The 18804-nt window shown below is 38.8% G+C and overlaps 1 protein-coding gene across 8 annotated transcripts in view; it reads left to right on the forward strand.

The window, feature by feature from the left end:
- RIPOR3 (RIPOR family member 3) overlaps positions 1-18804 on the forward strand; it is a 47034-nt gene that overhangs the window by 14309 nt on the left and 13921 nt on the right. For 2 of the 8 annotated variants that reach the window (XM_072350545.1, XM_072350546.1), the window contains 10 exons: positions 6654-6782; positions 10725-10871; positions 12572-12650; positions 13345-13368; positions 13498-13551; positions 14208-14357; positions 14870-14933; positions 15278-15321; positions 15991-16116; positions 17200-17345. In XM_072350545.1, coding sequence (XP_072206646.1) covers positions 6682-6782; positions 10725-10871; positions 12572-12650; positions 13345-13368; positions 13498-13551; positions 14208-14357; positions 14870-14933; positions 15278-15321; positions 15991-16116; positions 17200-17345 — 935 coding nt within the window. In that variant the 5' untranslated portion in view covers positions 6654-6681. The other 6 variants (XM_072350543.1, XM_072350544.1, XM_072350549.1 and 3 more) reach the window with 5 other exon arrangements.

Here is an 18804-nt window from a genome sequence, read left to right on the forward strand (position 1 = left end):
GCAGGCTTCTGCATTAGGTGGTGGATGGAGATGTGGTCTCATACAGCAAGTCTATCTGTACACATATTAAGGCATAGATTGGGGAAAGCAGGAAGAATGAGAAATATTTTGCAGAAGAATTTTCCTTGGGAGTTTTAATTAAGGAGAAGCTTCTGAAAGACGGAATGTAGGAATCAGTATCTTGCTGTTGGGCAAATTTTTCTTTGTCAGTAATGGGAGAGCCACTTCACTGCTTGTAAACTGCTCTCTCCCAAAGCCATCTGCTTCTTCTCTCGTTAGGAATTTGTTTTTAAGTATTCTAGAATGTAGCTCACTGCAGAGTCAAATTCTGCCAATGCTGAAAAAGCTGCATGTCAGACTAGCGCATGGAGCCTGCCGCATTCCTCAGTCTCTGATTCAAGCTTGCAAGTTTGTCATCAGGTTTGAAATTGAAACCAGAGAAGCTAGGAGCAAGCCCTGTGCTCATAAATCAGCTGATAATGGGTGGGTTGTTCTGTGCCTTTCCCTGAAGAGGAAAGCAAATCTTAGTGCAAAAGTACTCAGAGCAACCAGAAGAGCTCTGGTGTCTGCAAAATGGGGAGAAACTGCACGTGGCTCCATGGACGTGCCACATACTGGCAAAGGAAGTAAACGGGGATTTTGGCTAAGTGCAATCTGTGATCCTTCTCTTATTACAGTCAGTGTGTGGTATATGACTAGGTCTCTATTGTGCCTCATTTGTTTGATACCTGCTGCCACTAGAGGGAGGTACAAAACTGACCACAAAATTGTGTCTTGAAAAATAGTTTCCAGGTCATTAATTGAATACGGGCTAACTTTTGCTGCCCAGATTCTAGGGGAAATCTGGAATAAATGACTGATTTCCTCTGGTTGTGCACAACTGTTGCTGAGATTAGAACTTGGATCTGTATGCTTAGATGAAAAGTAATTAGAAATACAGTAACATATTGAATTGCAGGCTTGAAAAACAGGTCACTGTGGACCTGAAAGTTGAGTCCTGTGTTCAAAGAGCTACACTAGAAACATTACATCAGAGACACTACTTCCAGCACAGGAGAAGCTGTCTGAGCTGACTGCTTATGATATTGAAATTTATTGCTGCATGGCAAACTTCATTTCCAGAAGCTGGCATAAAGCTGTAGAAAGGCCTAATAACTAAAGCAGTAACTTGGATCAAAGCTGTTTATCTGATTTTGTTTTTATAGCTTGAATATAGTTAGGAGGAAAGTATGTCAGAAATGTAGTATTTAAATATATACTTAAGAATTGAATCTGCTCAGAACAAATACAATTTTCAGAAGTATGTAAATGAGTGATACTTTGAGGCCCTATCTTTCTAAATAATGTGAAATAGGAATATAATAGTAAGTAAAAATCAGTGTAACTAGATCTTAGGATCCTAAATTATTATTGAGATTGGGATTATACTCCCAAATCATTTGGGATGTTGAAAATACAACCAGACAGAAGAAAGTGTGGTGCAAAGTAAAGGGCCTGTCTAACAATTTGAGTTAGGCTTGTTTTGGGGCCAAAAAATTGTGGAATGCATGTGCACATATGTAGAGAAGCAAAATCTTCCATTTGCTGCAAAGCTGCTTTGTTATTGCTCATATTGCTCAGTCCTAAACGTGCAGAAGTGTCTGGTGAATGTGGTAGAAGAATGATTGCTTGTGGATCTGTACAGCTACATCCACTGGACTTCACAGCACCAAGATGGTTTCCTGCTTAGACTGCATTTTTCAGCTCAACTCTGAGCAAGATCAGCTGTAAACTGTGTTTTCTTCTCATTATAGGAGCCAGAGTGGAGAAAGAGATGAGCAGGAAAATTGCAAATGAGGCAAAATTTACTTCTTGGTGGTTCAGAAATGGACAGTACAAGACCAGGGGGAAAATATTCAAAAGCTCATTGCGGGCAGCTACTTCTCTCTGTTCTACCATGTAAATCTGATAAAATATCAAACATAAGTTCTCCATTATTTGTAATTGCCCTGCCCATATGGTGGCCTAGTTACAGGTTATATGTGTTGGTGCCTGATGCTAATTTTAGATGAATGATATCCAGAAATCAGAATTTCTGTGTTGCGGTGGGTTACATAAAACCTATTTGGATTGTACTGCAAATTTTCATGGAAAGGATGTATCTGAAGAAAGGGTCCCTATTTATGCTTAAAGCTGCATTAAAATAGCAGTATTGAGATGTAGGATGTTGAGCACTTTTGTCTCCCTGACTCAAGTGTCTGTTAATCTCTAGAAAAATAGCCAGAGAAATTTCTCTTAGTTCTGCCAAAAACAGTATAAATAGAATATTTGTGTGATAACTGAACAGAAATGCTTAAAAGTTAAGGGGTTGTAATCATAAATTTGGAATGTTTTTCTAGCAAATAGACATTGCTACTGAGGTCAGTGGTTTTTCTAAAGAATGTTTGAGAGCAAAGATTAAATACAGTGTTTATTTTCCCACTGAATTCAACACTGTGCTGTGCACAGGATGGTCCCTTCATTCATTGTTCTGTCATTCTTCATTACATATAACTTAGAGTAATTAGGGCTGAGCTGTGCTGCTATCACATCTCAGGAGTTTCATTAACTTTAAAGGTCGGTTGTTTGGATCTCCACTGCTGCAAAGTAAGTGCTGAGATCTAGAAATTTCCAGCCTGTTCCGAGGAACATTGAAATCACCGGAAGAAGCTCCAGTGGTTCAGGCCAAACATCCCTAAGACTTTGTTCAAAAAGTTTGACAGTATTTTATGTTTCTGAAGTCCTTGAGTGTTCATCTTGTGTTACTTATACACTGAAAACTGACGTTTGGGAGAAATGTTATAGAACCAACAAGGGCAAATTTTTATGGTTATCATGGTGGAGAATTGAATTTTCTACAACCGTGCAACCTTCCAGCGTAGGGACCTTTCACAACACAACACAAGAGGGCTGTGTTGTGAAAATACATTTGTTATGTGCACAATTAAATTAACTCAGTTAACAAGAAGATAGAATGTCTCTGTCATCCTCCCAAGTACAGCTAATGTAACTTTTCAAACAAAATTATGTCTAAAAATTACAGCAACAATAAAGGGAAAAGTTAGCATGAAGTGGTATAAGGCAAACTGTCATCATCATGACACGTATCCAGAATCATAAGTGGGATCTTAAAGTCACTTTATGTTGATCATGAGTATTGAATAGTCTTTTGTTCTTCAGTGTTTTCTGTAGTAACGTAGTACATAGTATAATTTACTTGATTTCTATGTGGTTTTTAGTCTGAGTAACAAGCAGCTGCTGCTTATTGAAGCCAGTGAACGGTAGGTACCGATATCCTTATGAGATAGTGAGCTACTTGCTTCCCAGGCTATCAGTGTGATGCAAGTTTCTACAATTAGCTGGAGGAAACAGAAGTCTGGTACAGTTTTTTGCAGATGCACAACTAGAAGGAAGTGTGTGTCACTTAACTGAAAGGTCATTCTCAAATGGAATGAATCCAACGTTAAGACAGTACAAATACTTTAGCAGTAGTTTATCAAGTTCAAGAGAAGCTCTTGGAGATGCTAAAAGAAAGTCATGGCTACGAGTTTAAAGTGCAAAACACAAGCAGAAGTATTTTGCAAGAAGTCAGTGAGTCATGTTTTCCACATAAAATTGTTGAAGCCATTGTGCTCTAAAACAATTAAGTATGTGACTGGGGTAGGAAAAGTTTAGCCACAAACACAGACACCAGATTTTGTTTTGTAGAAGATGAAGGTCCGTTGGCCTAAGTAATCCCCCAGTGCTAACTGAGAACATGCAGATGCAGCGTACTCACTGCTGCATAAAAACTCAAATGTTTGGCCCTGTATGTCTGGATAATCATACTGAGGGTGAAATGCTAATAGTCTTGTGGGACATAGCAAGTCATTGAAATACAAAGTTCAAACAAGGATACTCTCTTAATTTTACAAAATTCACCTCTTGATTTATATTATAAACATATTTTCTAAGACCTGAGGATCTCAATCTTACAAAGTTGCAAGTATTAATATATTTGAGTATGTTAGTATCCAGCAGTTTGTACATCTGCGTAGGATTCAGTAATGTTAAAAGACTTTTTGAAGATGCTGTTTTATTGCAGTTGTTCAGTGTTTCTATGGCCTCTGGCAGTAAACTCCTTCATTTTGGCCATTTGTTTTTGTGCTCCACATATGCCAGCCTCATGCTGTTGTATTCACATTCTGTGGTTTTCGGAAAGATTAAGAGTGAGGAAGTACCTCTGCTCCCCAGGGTATAATCCTGGTATTGAGGAGTTTTGAAGACATTGGCCTGTGGAGCAGAGATTACACCTTTGAAGACAGATAGAAACTCAGCTTTGTGGAAGCAGTGTGGGGGTGTCCTTATCTGATTTATTCTTAGCCTAAGGGGGCACTTGAATCTGGGACGACTCAGGATAGTTGTAACATAGCTCAGCACTTTTATACAGGTACTCTGGCTAGCAAATCCATGTTTAAACAACTGCATTTGTAAATGTCTCTTACTATTAAATTATTGCCATTACATCCTTCCTATGGACTTCTTGTCAGATTCTGTGTATGAAATGAGCTGTTACATTCCTAGGTTACTACCAGTATTGTATATGCAGTTGAATACCAGGAGGTATTTGACTTTATCAGCATTATTTAAGAGAGATAACCCCTTTAAGGGTGCTTTCCTAGCATCATTCAGATTCTCTCATTCTTAAAGGAACTGTGAAAATGTGTGAGAATTGCATTTGAATCTAGCTGTCCATGGCAGCTGGGCATGACAGTGTTTGTGGCCTTGAGCTCTGAACATAGTGCTGTTAAAAACACAACCTACTAGTATTTGTAAGTGCTTACAGCTATGCATAAGTGAGATCCTGCAGGGTTTAGTGGAGGTGCTCCTTTCCAGTATCTACATTGGTAGATGGGGTGATCTCACTAATCTTTGAAGCACACTCATAATATAGGAAAAACTTTTGCATGGAGCATCTGCATTTAGAGCTCTTCCTAGGAGTTTGTTCTTCTCTATGCAAATATATATCATATTTTCTTTTAATCAGTTAAGAATTCTCAATAATTTCAAATCAAGTTTTGTATTAGTCAGACGTAAGAACCGAGAGAGGAAATTAGGGTTTGGCCCCCATTATGGCCTCATTAAAACCAAAGCTGCTAGTTGTGGTGTTTATATTACACCAGCTTGAGGGGAGAAGGAAGGGAATTCTTCTGTATATTAACTGTCTGGGTGATTTTTTGCAGCTGCTTTGAGGATTATGTCTGTTACTTACATTGCAACTTGGATTCTATAGGCATATGGCAAAGAGCACAGTTCTCCAGAAAGCAAGAATTTGACTGATGGAAAACAGAAAACAGCAATCTGTAGGAGATTTTGCTGGAGGAGGAGCACAAAACAGAAATTTACTGTTGAAACCAGACTTCTGCCTTGGGCTTAAGTATCCCACTCAAACCAGTTCTGCCAGACTTGAGTGTGGCTCTGCACAGATATAAGGAACTACTTTTTGGACCTAACTAAGCCGAGAACTTAAGTGTTTTTCTGGCATTCAAACTGATTTGGCAATACACGGGTTGGCATGAACTCCTTAAACAGAGGCACAGTTACAGGGCTTTTTTAAAGCCAGAAATGCAAACAGCCTCTGAGCTGAGGTTGTTCTGGTTTCTATGTAGTTTAATTGTAAAACCAGTCAGCAATTACAGATAGTAAGAGATTTCATTTCATACTATTCAGTAGCAAATTGGTTGTATTGTGGATTCAGCAAGACCAAATGCTGGGTCCTGCACTTTGGCCACAGCAACCCCAGGGAACACTGCAGGCCTGGGGCAGAGTGGCTGGAAGGACTGTGTAGAAGAAATGGACCTGGGGGTGTTGATCCACATTCAGCTGAACGCGAGCCAGCAGTGTGACCAAGAAGGCCAGTAGCATCCTGGCTTGTATAAGAAATAGTGTTACCAGTGGGAGCTGGGAAGTGATTGTCCACTGCACTCAGCCTTGGTGAGGCCGCCCCTTGAGTGCTGTGTTCAGTTTTGGGCCCCCCTCGGGGCCCTGTAGCATGTTCAGGGAAGGGCAACAAAGCTGATGGGGGGGTCTGAAGCACGAGTCTTATGAGGAGTGACTGAGGAAATGGGGGTTGTTTAGTCTGGAGAATAGGAGGCTCCAGGGATACATTATTACTCACTGCAACTACATGAAGGGAGGTTGTGGCCAGGTGGGGGTCAGCTTCTTCTGCATGACTAGCAATAGAACTAGAGGGAATGGCCTCAAGTTGTGCCAGGGGAGATTCAGGTTGGATGTCAGGAAAAATTTCTTCTCTGAAAGAGTGTTCTGGTGCTGGAGTGGGCTGCTTAGGGGGAGGGAGTTGAGTCACTGTCCCTGGAAGTGTTAAAGAAACATTGTATGTTGTACTAAGGGACGTGATTTAGTGAGGAAATATTGGTGCTAGGTGGGAGGTTGGACAAATGATCTTGGAGGTCTTTTCCAACCGTGGTGATTCTATGATTCTGTGCGTGGCAACAGAGGAAACTTGTATAGCAGACAAGTGTTTTTTCTCTATTTAATCTGCCATTTTTCTGGATTTCCACTCAGCACTTCCAACAGTGCAGGTCTGAGCCTGAACTGCCAAGGTTTCAACTCATTTATTTCTCTGTTCATTTCAGAATCCAGCAGACTTACTGATTGGCAGTCATGTCGGTCAAACTCACATTCGTCTCTTCTGGTGATGGAGGTGGTATCAGTAGGAGTTGTTCCTTCACTGGATTCAGCACTGTGCAAAGCAGAAAGTTAGCGTAAGTAAAACAAATGAACAAAAAAGTACCTGACCCTCCAGACAATAAATATTAGATACTAGGAATGTATTTTTCAACCCAAAACATCTATATACAGGAATTGTTCCTTCATTTTTCACTTAAAACTATTGACTCTTGTCATGATCAGTGGTAACAGTTACCCTTCACATTATATTATCTTCCTGCTATACACACTCTACTTCAGAGATGGATGGATTTTTGATCTGTGAGAGAGGTTATGTGTCAAAAACTAAATAGCATCCATTTCTTAAAAAAAAGAAAAGCCAGTCTGGAAGGTGCTGCCTAAACTCTGTGTAATTACTGACCTCTGCTTCACTTGAAAGCGGTTGTGATTGTAGATACGACCTCACTTGCAAGTGCTGAAGTAGGTCTGATACTAAAACTAAAATTATACAGATAAATAATCTAAAAAAAAACAGTTTTCTGATTTCCAGAAATTAGAGCTTGGGATCTCAGCATGCTTGAGAATTACTATTAGAACTCTAGTAGGAGGCATTTTTCCTTCAAGCCTGTTCTAATGACCCTTGTAGTAAAGGATGTTTTCTGACTAATACCAGCACTCAGATAAAATGGAAAGTGTTCGGAATGCCTATGGTAATTAAAAATGTCATTGACCTTTGAAAATATAGAGATACTGATGGTGAATCCTAGCAAAATATGTAATTGAGCTCGACTAAAACTCTCCTGGAGTTATATAAGCAGAGTGGCATTACACAAGAAGAGGGACTTCCTTCTGCAATGCCACAAACAAGAACAAGATAGAAAGCTTCCTTTTTGCTTATCATATGTTGTTGTGTAGCATTGCTTTATGCAGATGTCTGTCCAGCTTTTCCCCTAGAAGAGTTCTTCTGCATTTAGTGATCCCTGTATGGTCTGTGGAGTGCTTTTTGAAGATGTGGTATACAAATGCAAAGTAGTATCATCTCTTGCTATCAGTGCATGCTAGAGTAATAACAAAGTAAATTATTTCCAGGTATCGTACAGAGTTATTGGAAAGTATGCCTCAAAAAGTATTGTACTCAATAAATAAATAAATTCCAAGTGCGTATCACTAAAATTCTGGACTTGTTTCGAAAAAATATATTTAAAGAACCAGAGAACTGCATTAACTTTTAGGTAAACAAATGGTAAAGTACGAGGTGTGAGCAGAAATGAAATTCCAACATGACTGTGATATGATCAAGAAGTCTTTATACTGGAGTAAATCAATTTGTTGTGGAAGCTGGAAAATAGTACTACACCCAGCAGGAATTAAGCATCTAAAATTACACCAATGATCTTGAAGAAGACACTGGTGATAAATTACATAGACAGACTTGAGCTGAAGTACACACTGTGGGTGTTGTAGGGAAAGGACCTACCAGGAACGGGGTACAGCTGTTTCTGCAATAAAGAAAGTCTAAGAATGCTCAAAACAGAAAAATTTCTTTATCCCATAAGATTAATCTGTTATTTCTAGCTGCAGTGGTTTTCTAGCCAAATGCCTATGCATTTATCTCTGCATTTTTTATTATATTCCTTTCTGTTATTTAGGTGTTTAGTCAGACAGTTCGGTTCAGGACTCATGACAGTAGGAGAGATCTTTGCACTAACTACTCAATCATAACCTGGCAGATACCCAGCAGCTTTCTCCAACTTGGTTAGTTTTAAAATCACCCTCTCCTAACTTTATTCTCCCTCAGGCAGTATTGCAAAACACAGCAGGAGTCTGCAGGGGCCCTGTGCAAGGTTTATTCAAAGGATGACACAAAGTAGGTCCACATGGGTTCTTAAGTAGATGCTAAATGTACTTTTGTATTTGTTTAGTAACTTTCTGAGGCTCTCAATCAGACACACTGTTTAGTTTTTCTTCACAGTGGTCTCCACAGGAAGTGTTATTACTGTTATCTATAAAATTGGAAATCTGATACTTGTTCACAAAGGAAACTAAGGGAACTAAGTTCACAAGGGAAAGCAGTGACATAGCAACCACCTTTAAGTACTGTCCTTAAAATCACAAGCCAGCTGTTCAACGTGTGAAAGTGGGATTCTAAGCACCAGTGCACTGAGTACCTATTGGCTGTGGCACTCCGTAGAAAATACTGGGGAAAAGAGTGAGTTTCAAATCACAGTCCATCCCTATTTATTGCCTACCTGCAATACTTGAAACTGAAGGGAGGTGGTTTCCTGAATTTAAGCTTTGCAGTCCGAAACTCTGTAGGTAAACACCAAAGCCTTTCATCCCCAACCCCCCCCCCCAAAAAAAAACAAACCAAAAATGAGTAATTTGGGCTTTTAATTTCAGAAGATAAAATTATGTTCTATGTGGTATCTTGCCATTCAGACAGATGAATACTCATCTAAAATATGAATATGTATGCTATTCTCTCCTTTGCATGAAGGAATTTTAATCAGTGAACATTCCAGAAGACAGTTTTAACTGTTGTTATTGGCTGAACTGTTACTTCCAGAGTTATTCCTGTTGGAAGTCTATCACTTTGCATGAATTACTCAAAGATTTGTTAATTTAGAGGGGAAAAAATCCCACATTGCTATTGTGAATTTTTAATTTAGCATTTACAATCCTTGGTATTGGTAACCTGAGCTCCAAATGATTTGGTTGATCGATGCTTTACATTAAGCCATCATTTAAAAAAAAGAGTCAGTTTCTTTACCCCAGTGATTATCTCAGCTATCTAGTTTCAGATTAGAAGTTAAAAGAAAAGAAAAGAAGCAGAAACTGAGCACCAGAAGAATTAAAGTAATTCCTGGAATGTTTCTAGAATAGAACTGGAGACAGCTCTCAGGTTTGCTGCATCTGTAATTCCATCACCCAGCTTGATAATCTTGTTAGGCACTGAGTCACATGTCTACACCTTAAGGCAACCACTGGATAATTATTAAGTCTATTTGAGTTCATCATTTCCCCAGGTGAGCTTAATTTAGGGTGGTGATAATAGAGAAGGTGGAAAGCTCCTCTGAATGCAACCAGTTGGCTCAGCTTCGCAGAATAGGAACCTTCTTTAAAACCGTGTTATTTTAGAAGCTTGGCTTATGGGGAGTATTAACAAAGCTAGATAAAAATACTTGAGACTTAAAAGAGTATATTGATAGGGTCGAACCAGGCAGTAACCTGACAGTCTAAAAGAACCATTGTAAAGAGTTCATTTTCTGCTTCAAATGTGGCAGATATATAACTAACGGGCAGGGTGTTGTAATTCCTCAGGTTAGTTGAAATGGTCCAACATATGGGACTTCTGCTAGAGATGGTGTTTCATTTTGTTTTTGCAGTTGCTTTTAAAAGAAAGTGAGATGTTAGATACTGGAAAAAACAGTTTGATGGTTCTGTCTTGTATGTGACCTGAGCTTGGTAGTATCTTCCCTATAATATGCTGAGGCTCTAAATGATCCTTTAAGTGGTTGATGAAGGTTGGCAAAGAAATCTAAAGGCTTCTTTTATGTTAGCTTTATCAGTCCAAAAGTTAATAGCTTATCTCTATCCTCTTGCTAATGTTTTAAGGCTAATCATGTGTGTTTGTTCTACTCTGTGTCCTTGTGCTCAAGTGCTTAGAAATGTAAATTCTTTAGTATTTCTCTAGAGTTTACTGGTAGCTGGAGAACAGAAATCTCCTTAAATCTACTTCTGCTTTGCAGTTGTTAACTAAGGTTTGTTGCCGTATTGTACTGGATTGCAGATGAGAGACAGAGTGATCTTGTCCTGAGGCAAGAACTTGTCTTTTCTGCATTATATAATTAAGGCTGTGCCTTAATTTTCTGTTATTATTTCTGGAAGTGTTTTCACTGAATCAAGAGCCTTACTCTTTTCAGTAAAGCTATGTAGGATGGGGCATATAACTTATAGCCTGGAAACACTGTAGGTCAGATATCTCTTTTCTTCCAGGTGATGCATTTTTCATCTTTATTTCCTTTCTTTTCCTACAGAAAGTCTCTTAGCAGAAGCTCAGTGAGATCAAGGATGTCATTTAAATCCCCCAGGGCTTATTCTTCACTGCAGAAAGGGGCAGTCATCTGGGATCCAAAACCACTGCAGGTGAAGAAAATTTTTGAAGCTTTGAAGAAAGGACTTAAGTAAGAACTCTTTTAACTACTGTAACTTATCATATCTAGTCATGCTGCTTAACCCTGTATATCACACTGTTCTGTGTCCCCATCTGTCATACCTAAATTTAATAATATTTAATAATAACTTCTCTAGGCACTGGTTTGGAATTTTGGAAGACAACAGAATTTTTATACCGTCTTAATTCTGATGGTAGTTTTCTGAAGAGCATGAGAAGCACTCTAATAACTCATGTGCTCACAAGTGTCACTTTTTTTTTCCTCCAATAAAGAACTATAAAGTCCTGGCCCTAAAATAAATAGAAGAATCAGTAGATGTTTTACTAGAAAATAAATTTAAAACAAATAATAGAATTAAATGTTTTTGCAGAGTTTAGAATTTATCACAGCTTAGGGAGGAGAAACTATGAAGTGGATCAGAGTTTGTTCCCAGTTCTGCAGGGAGTGCCATGTGATCAGACTCCTGCCAAAACTGAGTAGCTGACTAATTGACTAAAGTAACCTACAGAAAACAACTGGATCAAATGGCAATATGGAGTCCAGATTTTAAGTAGATACAGACTAAGGCTGCTTGGTGTTGGGGTAACTTGAGTTTTTAGTACAGAATGTTTTATGTGCCTCTTTCTTTATAGTCGTAGCAAATAACTTTTCTGTTAACCATCTGGGTACCATTCCATCAAGCTGGCAGCGTTAATGTGCTTTAACCTAAAAGTGACAAAGCTCCCCAAGAAGGAAAGCAAATTTTCCTGCCAGCAACCGTGGATGCTCCTCCAGTGAGCTATTAATGGGCAAATGTGAAGAGCAGGCAGCTGAATGCTCAGCCATTGATTATCTTGGGTTATCTGATCTTGTAACAGTAAGAAAATTAAATGCATCAAAGCAAACTTGAAGTGTAGTTGGCTAATGTCAAATTATTTTAACTGCTCTGTGACTGTGTCTTATGCAGTATATACCAAGTGGCTTTAATTCCTTTTTAAATATGAGAGGAAAGTCTTACCTGCGTTAAAAGCAAAATTGGAAGGAGATATTCTCAGCAGAAATAGTTAAAGTCCTTATAAGAATTCTTAAAGGCCATCCTTTGCATGCAAGCAGCTGTGAAGAAGCCAATTGGCATCAAGTTCTTCACACTCTACAGAATAGCTCCTGCTCTGGAAAAAGTGACAGTTACATTAAGGAGTTGTCTAGCATTCTAAAAGGTGGTAATCAGTTCTGTGTGCTAAAACAGTGGAAGATGTCTGCCCTACCTTACATATGGAGTATTTCTGGAAGTTTCATTCTGTAGCGCGAGTGGTCAGTGCTGCATGTTGTTCCGTTTTTTAAGATGGCATTGGTCGATGAAGGCTCACTCCTTCATAACTGTAAGAAAGTACTTGCTGAACAAATAAACTGATTTTTTTACCTCAAATAAGGTGTTCTAGGATTTTAGTGGGCCTAGGTTCCTCTTTTACAGGTGTTCCTGTATATCTGTCTCCTGATCCTCTAGAACTAACTTAGCATTGAGAACAAATAATTACCAATGGAAAACCCTTCCTCCTTTGTTGATTCATGTCCATGACCTTTAAGGCCATTCATCCCTCTAGAGAAGAAAATAAGAGAAATTTCTAGAGAAGGAATTTGATTTTTTAACATTCTGCTGAAAAAATCTTTGATAAGGTGTCATAATGAACGTACCAGAAGAACATAATGTTTCTGGTTTTCTTCCTCTCCAGTGAGTACCTCAAAGCACATCAGGCTGAACTGGATTATCTCTCTGATCGACACAAAGATACAAAAAGGAACTCCAGATTGGTATGTTGCTCTCAATACCTAAATGGAATTTAAAAGGCTGGCACAAAAATAGATGATATCTCTCACATTTGGTACTCTCAGGGGGGTTTTCTAGTTAAAGCACTGAGATGAGATCCAGCAGATCATCACAATCTAGAATTTATGGAGCAAATTATGTTTACATCTAAACTTGAAATATCCCTCTTTCAGCATCCACCTTTGTTGTTTAGATGTCTATCCTTTTCTTACTGGGGTTATATTTCCTCAAGTCTGAGGTAGAAAGACCAGGCTCATTTTTAATAGCTATTGAATATGTATTAGCAACATAGATTCTGCTCTGTTCACAACTCCCTAAAATTACCTTCAGCAGCAGTGCTAATGAAATGATAACTCACACATCAGCATATCTTTCATTTGGGAAATGATAGGCAAAAAAATAAAGTCCTGTGCACCGTAGGCAGTGTCCAAGTCTAAGGGTGAGAGAGCTGTCGTCTCAATTCAAGCATCTGTGGTGGTGATAGGGAAGCAAACCAACCACACACAGAAATTGTGACTACTCTGAAATTTTTTGGGCTGTCTCCTTGTAGTAAACAATACATGTTAATTTAGTGCATCTAGATTAAATGCATGGTGAGTTCCATCATAAATATAAAAATATTGTTAAGTTAATACAAATATGACATCTCCTGTTCAATTTGTGCTATTTGTCTTTCAGGCCTTCTACTATGACCTTGATAAGGTAAGAGTTGTGAGTATTGCAAATAAGGAAAAAGTAATGATGCTTACTGTGTTACTTAAAGACTTGTTTAGGAAATACTGAAAAAACTAATCAAGTTTGTTCTCTCTCTCTACCTACCTACTTCAAAAGCAAATTCGTTCTGTGGAGAGATACATTAGAAAACTGGAGTTCCACATAAGCAAAGTAAGGGAATTTTGTCTTTTATGTGTGAGACATTTCTGTGTAAGCAAACTCTCTGAATAGAAAATAGTTTGATTATAGTTTTTCTGAAGGTAAATGATACTAGATACTTTCTGAAAGCTATAACCACTCTTGGAAGAAGGAGGTTTTATTTATTTCCTTGAATATTCCTATTCAGGCTGAATGTTCGCTTCATCCCAACCTGAGTTTGCCTGTGAAATCAATTTGCATCCCTTGCCAGTTTTTTCAGCAAGTATTTAAGTTTGCTTTTAGGACATTTACATGTTATCCCCCATCAGCTCTGACATGTGCATGTCTGCTGTCTGCTTCTAAAGGAACTGAATCTCTTCTTAGAAGTAGCTAAAGGTGTAGGTATATTAATATGTTTTAAGAGTATGTTTTAATCTTCCTGTTTTATGAGTAATTTTGCCATTAACAAAGTGTTACTTCCTATCTTCTAGTCTAATAATTGTAGAGCAAATTATTTCTCAATATCCCCTCCTCTTTGTTTTCTAGCAATCTGTAAAATGAGTGAGTTGCAGCATGTTGCAATGCTAAGATAATGGGGTTTGTTTATGTGTCTCTTTCAGTTTCTTTTTTTTTCTCCTCCATTAATGACTGACAGTGTTTCTTATTGAAATTATCCACAAATCTTAAAGGTAGAAGAACTCTATGAAGCTTATTGTATCCAGTGCAGACTGCGAGATGGGGCCACTAATATGAAACATGCCTTTTCCTTGTCTCCTTCCACCAAAGCCTCCAGGGAGAGCCTGGTGGAGCTATATAAGAACTTTCAGGAGTGTACAGAGGTAGGAAATACTGCTAACGTGTAGTGAAGACTTGACTGTTGCTTAGCATAAAAGGGCAGCAGGAGTTGTTGATGGCTTTTCCAGTAATGGGGATTTAAAAACTTAATATGTGATTAAAATAGAGCACATAATGTGAACTGAAACTCATGAGTTAAATACCTTTCAGGCAAAGCTCTGGTTTCCTCCCTGTTTTTGTCTACTACTCAGTTTGGCTTCAAGTTCTCATGAAGTGGAGGGTTGTTAGAGTTAGGGTAGGATGGTTGGATTGCAGGTGGACTTGATGAACTTTAAGTTTAGGCTCTTTCGTGCAGAGGCATCACAATTTTCTATCTTGACAGTGATATGAGTGGCCTCTCCATTGACCACCACTAGTGCAATTGTTAGTCTGTTACAGAAAATAAATATAAGCCAAAGTCATTTAAAGATAGCGTAAGAACATGACATGTATGGAAAGGGAGCTATTCTATTCACTCTGCTTTTAGTCCTAGTTGACTGTTCAATCTTTCTTTTAGGACATGTGCTTCATAGAAGGGGCGTTAGAGGTCCATTTAGGAGAGTTTCACTTGAAGATGAAAGGTATGTTCTTGTCACATTTCTTTCAAGACCCATTAGTTCAGCAAATGGACTCTAAACAAATCAGGTTTCTACCTAGGAAATCCAGAATTAATGTGAGTTGCTTCCAGTGGTTTTCTACATCTGACCCTGACCAGAATTTTGGCAGACTTCTGTTTGCTTCAGTGCTGTAAAACAGATCTAGAATGTTATTTATATTTGAGTACAAAAGCTGATGAGGAGTTTTGGCTCAGTGGGATAGCTTCTGCATGAGGCTAAACACAAAGAGGTATTAATTGGGTTACTGAGGCTTTGTTGGGACCACTGTAAAACTCTTCAAGTATTAGGAGCTTTTCTTTTCTTTTCAGGCTTGGTGGGATTTGCACGTCTCTGCCCAGGTGACCAGTATGAGGTGCAGTATATAATGATTCATTTTGTCATTTTATTGCTGTGAATTTGCAGCTGAGGAACTGGAGAGCAAGGGTACAGTGTGTAGAAGGCAAGTGGGAAACAGACCATGATAAAACTGCGCTGTCTTGATGAGGGCAGGGCCCTGTCATATTCACTGGTTACTCTGGCTTGAGGTTGAGTAGGGAAGGATGTGAGTTGAGTGTTATGAGAGGATTTGAAAGGTGGCAGTGATTGTCTATTGGGACCAGCCTGGTAGGTCTTTATCTTCAAAGTTGCCTTAGAATTAAGTAAACAGTTCCTGCTTGTTTCTTGGAAGACTGCCCATGGTATAATTTCAGTGCAACTTAGTACTTCACAAAGTTTCTCTGCTAGTGATTCTAAATCAGTTCCAGAGTACCATGTATTTCAGTACCTCTGCACTGCATGTACAGCAGTTTTGACGGTCTTCTGAAATGGATGAGGCATATAATTAGGCATTGACTGAAGATGCTAAAACTCACAACCTGAACCTTTGCCTCTAGTCTTCTACTTTTATCCAAGTTCCTAAATACATAGTGATCAATGAAACAGTGTTGCCTCTGCAGTTTTGGATTGGAGTTGAGGTTTATGGTCTGAAGAGAGTGTTCTGAGATATGCTGAACTAACATCCTTTTCTCATTGTGATTTCCAGGTTTTTGTGCGACTGGGGCGCCAAAAATGGAGGTTGAAAGGCAAGATTGAGACTGATGACAGCCAAACGTGGGATGAAGAAGAAAAGATCTTTATACCCAATCTCCATGAGCAATTTGAAATCAAGGTGTGGTGTATAATGGTTGGGTTGGAACCAGTGTGTTAACAGGTCTTCTGCCATAGTGCTTTACCTGTTAGCCTGCCATGCATTTGTCAAAGCACTTAAATAATTTTCTTTTTCTGGACATGTAAAAATGGCAGTTAATCGTTTTTCTGTGTATTAAACAGAATTGTCTGTTTTTCTTTCGGTGCTCATAGCACTGGTAGCAGTATTAGTGCTTCTACTTTCCTGTGTTCTGGAGTCCAGTATGTATATTTAAAATCCTGGATTCGTATCTAGGATGTTGCAAGTTTCCATGGGGGAAGCTTATGGTCTTCATATACCCTTGTGCAGCTGCCACTGGCATTGATTCTGGCATGTACCTATCAGGTGGAGTTAATCCTTAAACAGCATTTCCAATGTAATTTGGCATCTTTCATGGGCTGGACTATGCAGCATGATTCCTGTCAACCTAAAAGGAGCTGAGATTGACGTCTCTACTGGTTCCTGTCCTACTAGGAAACTGTGCCAGTGCACGGTTTCCAGTTCTGGTAGTTCTTTTAAAAAGAGCTGTTGCAGTATTTCCCTTCGAACTGGCAGCAAGAATTTGGTTTCCTAAGATTGACTTTTTAGCATCTTGACAAGACAGCCTTTAGAGGTATCCATATAACACCTCTCTTGGTGCCACTGTGTGACGTAGATTGAGTGAGAGAGTAATTGAGAGGCTTGTTTTCTCATAATGGTTGTAAAGCAATACAAGTTTTTCTGAGACAGTCACTTTGTTTTAGAAGAGCTAATAAAAAGCTTTGCACTTTTTGTTGACTTATAAAAGTCTGACTAATATTTTTCACATTGTCCTCTTCTTTCTGTTATTAGAAGTACTGTACAGCTCTATGTCTTCCTTCACTCATGAAACTCTCTTTTTTTGTTAACAATCCATGGCATATTTATGGGAATATTGGCTCACAGCAGTTTAAGATCAGGGATCAGGGCTTTAAGTTTGTTTGGGCACCTGAGCGGATCTTAGCCAGGGAAGTTTTCCTGTCCATGCATGTGAGTTGTAGGATTGTCTCTTGAGATGAAAATGGACATATCTGTCTGTCCTAGCAGGTGACAGAACTGCGAGGACTGGCCACGGTTCTAGTTGGTGTTGTGACATGTGACAGCATAAACTTCTTTACAACCAAGCCTCAAGCAATCATTGTGGATATAACTGAACTGGGCACTATCAAGCTACAGCTGGAAGTCCTCTGGAAGTAAGTACAGTTTAGAATTTAAAAAGCTGGAGTCAAAAATATGTAATAAATAAAAGGCTCTGAAGTATGGCACTGAGCAGCAATCAACATCATAGTTCTCTTTCTGTTTTTGCAGAGCAGGTGCGGGATAGATAGAAACCTTGTGCTTCCTCACAGGAACCACAGTTACTTGGCCTGATCTCTGGCCCTGTGGGTCCACTCTCAGGGAGGTGGATGGAAAGGGAGGAGCCTATTTCTGTGACCCTTCATTTCTTTGAATTACTGTTATCACAACCATGGCTAGCCACAAGGCTGATGTGTAGGCTTTTACCTAGTTTTGCTATTTCTTTGAGTGAGTGTCCAACTCTAGCTGCAAGCGATGTATGTGCACCTATAAAACATGAACAGTAATCTTAAATATGTTGAAAAGAAACTGGAAATAGAAGCTTCTAGGCACAAATAAAAAAATATTCAGTTGAAATTTAGGACAGTCACTATTACCAGGCCAGGAATCGTTATAAAATGAACCTTCCTAAAGACTTGACACCTTCATATTTGCACTATGATCGCGGTTATTGATGTAAAGCTTGTTTCTGCACTGCAGGGAAACTTGGTTACAGAGACACTTTTAAAACTATTGGCTATTTTCATTGTGCCTGTTACTTGTTAAACTCTTTTATGCTTTAAATTTGTGCTTTTTTTGTACTGGATTACTAATGTTATTAAAAGCAAATTCTTGCTTTTGTGGATGCTGTGCTCAATATTATTCCTCGCTCTAATCATACTGCTGTAGATCTTCAATGCAGTACTGTTACTTTTGTTGTGTGTCATCTTACTTGAGTGTACTGCTGTAGTCTTGCCAGGCTGTGTGTTCTGTTCTCACTCAATTTGGCTGTGACTGAATGGATGTATGATGAAACTAATGTAGTCCCTTCCCAGCAGCAGTATCTGGTATATTTTAGTTTGTGACTCTGATGTCTTCATATTGTGTGTTCACTCCTTGTGCTTAATAAGGCTTCTTTTTAATATTAAAATGACCTTCTTTCCTGAGAATCTCGGAAGAAGTGAGAAAAATCTTACAGCTGGTTAACAACTAACTTTTTTTCCTGGGTTTGTGAGAGTTTTGTATGTATGAATACCCTGGCATAAAGTTTTTTTGTTGTTTTTTTTTTTCGGTACATACTGACAGACTTGCTGCCACAAATCAAAACTTATTAACCTGTTTCTATTGGTGCCATTCAGGGATTGTTCTGGGATGTGGCATGGTTGATCACATAATAGCTTAAGTCTCCAGAGCAAATAGTATTCAGAAAGTCAGAAATATACATAATTAAAATTATTTAGTTACTCAGTTGTGATAGTACCTCACAGATTACACTATAAGGGGAGGGGAAGTGGCCTCAAGTTGCGCCAAGGTAAGTTTAGGTTGGATGTTAGGAAACACTTATTTACAGAAAGGGCAGTTAAACACTGGAATGGG

This window comes from Excalfactoria chinensis, chromosome 15, assembly GCF_039878825.1.
Source record: "Excalfactoria chinensis isolate bCotChi1 chromosome 15, bCotChi1.hap2, whole genome shotgun sequence".
Classification (NCBI taxonomy): domain Eukaryota; kingdom Metazoa; phylum Chordata; class Aves; order Galliformes; family Phasianidae; genus Excalfactoria; species Excalfactoria chinensis.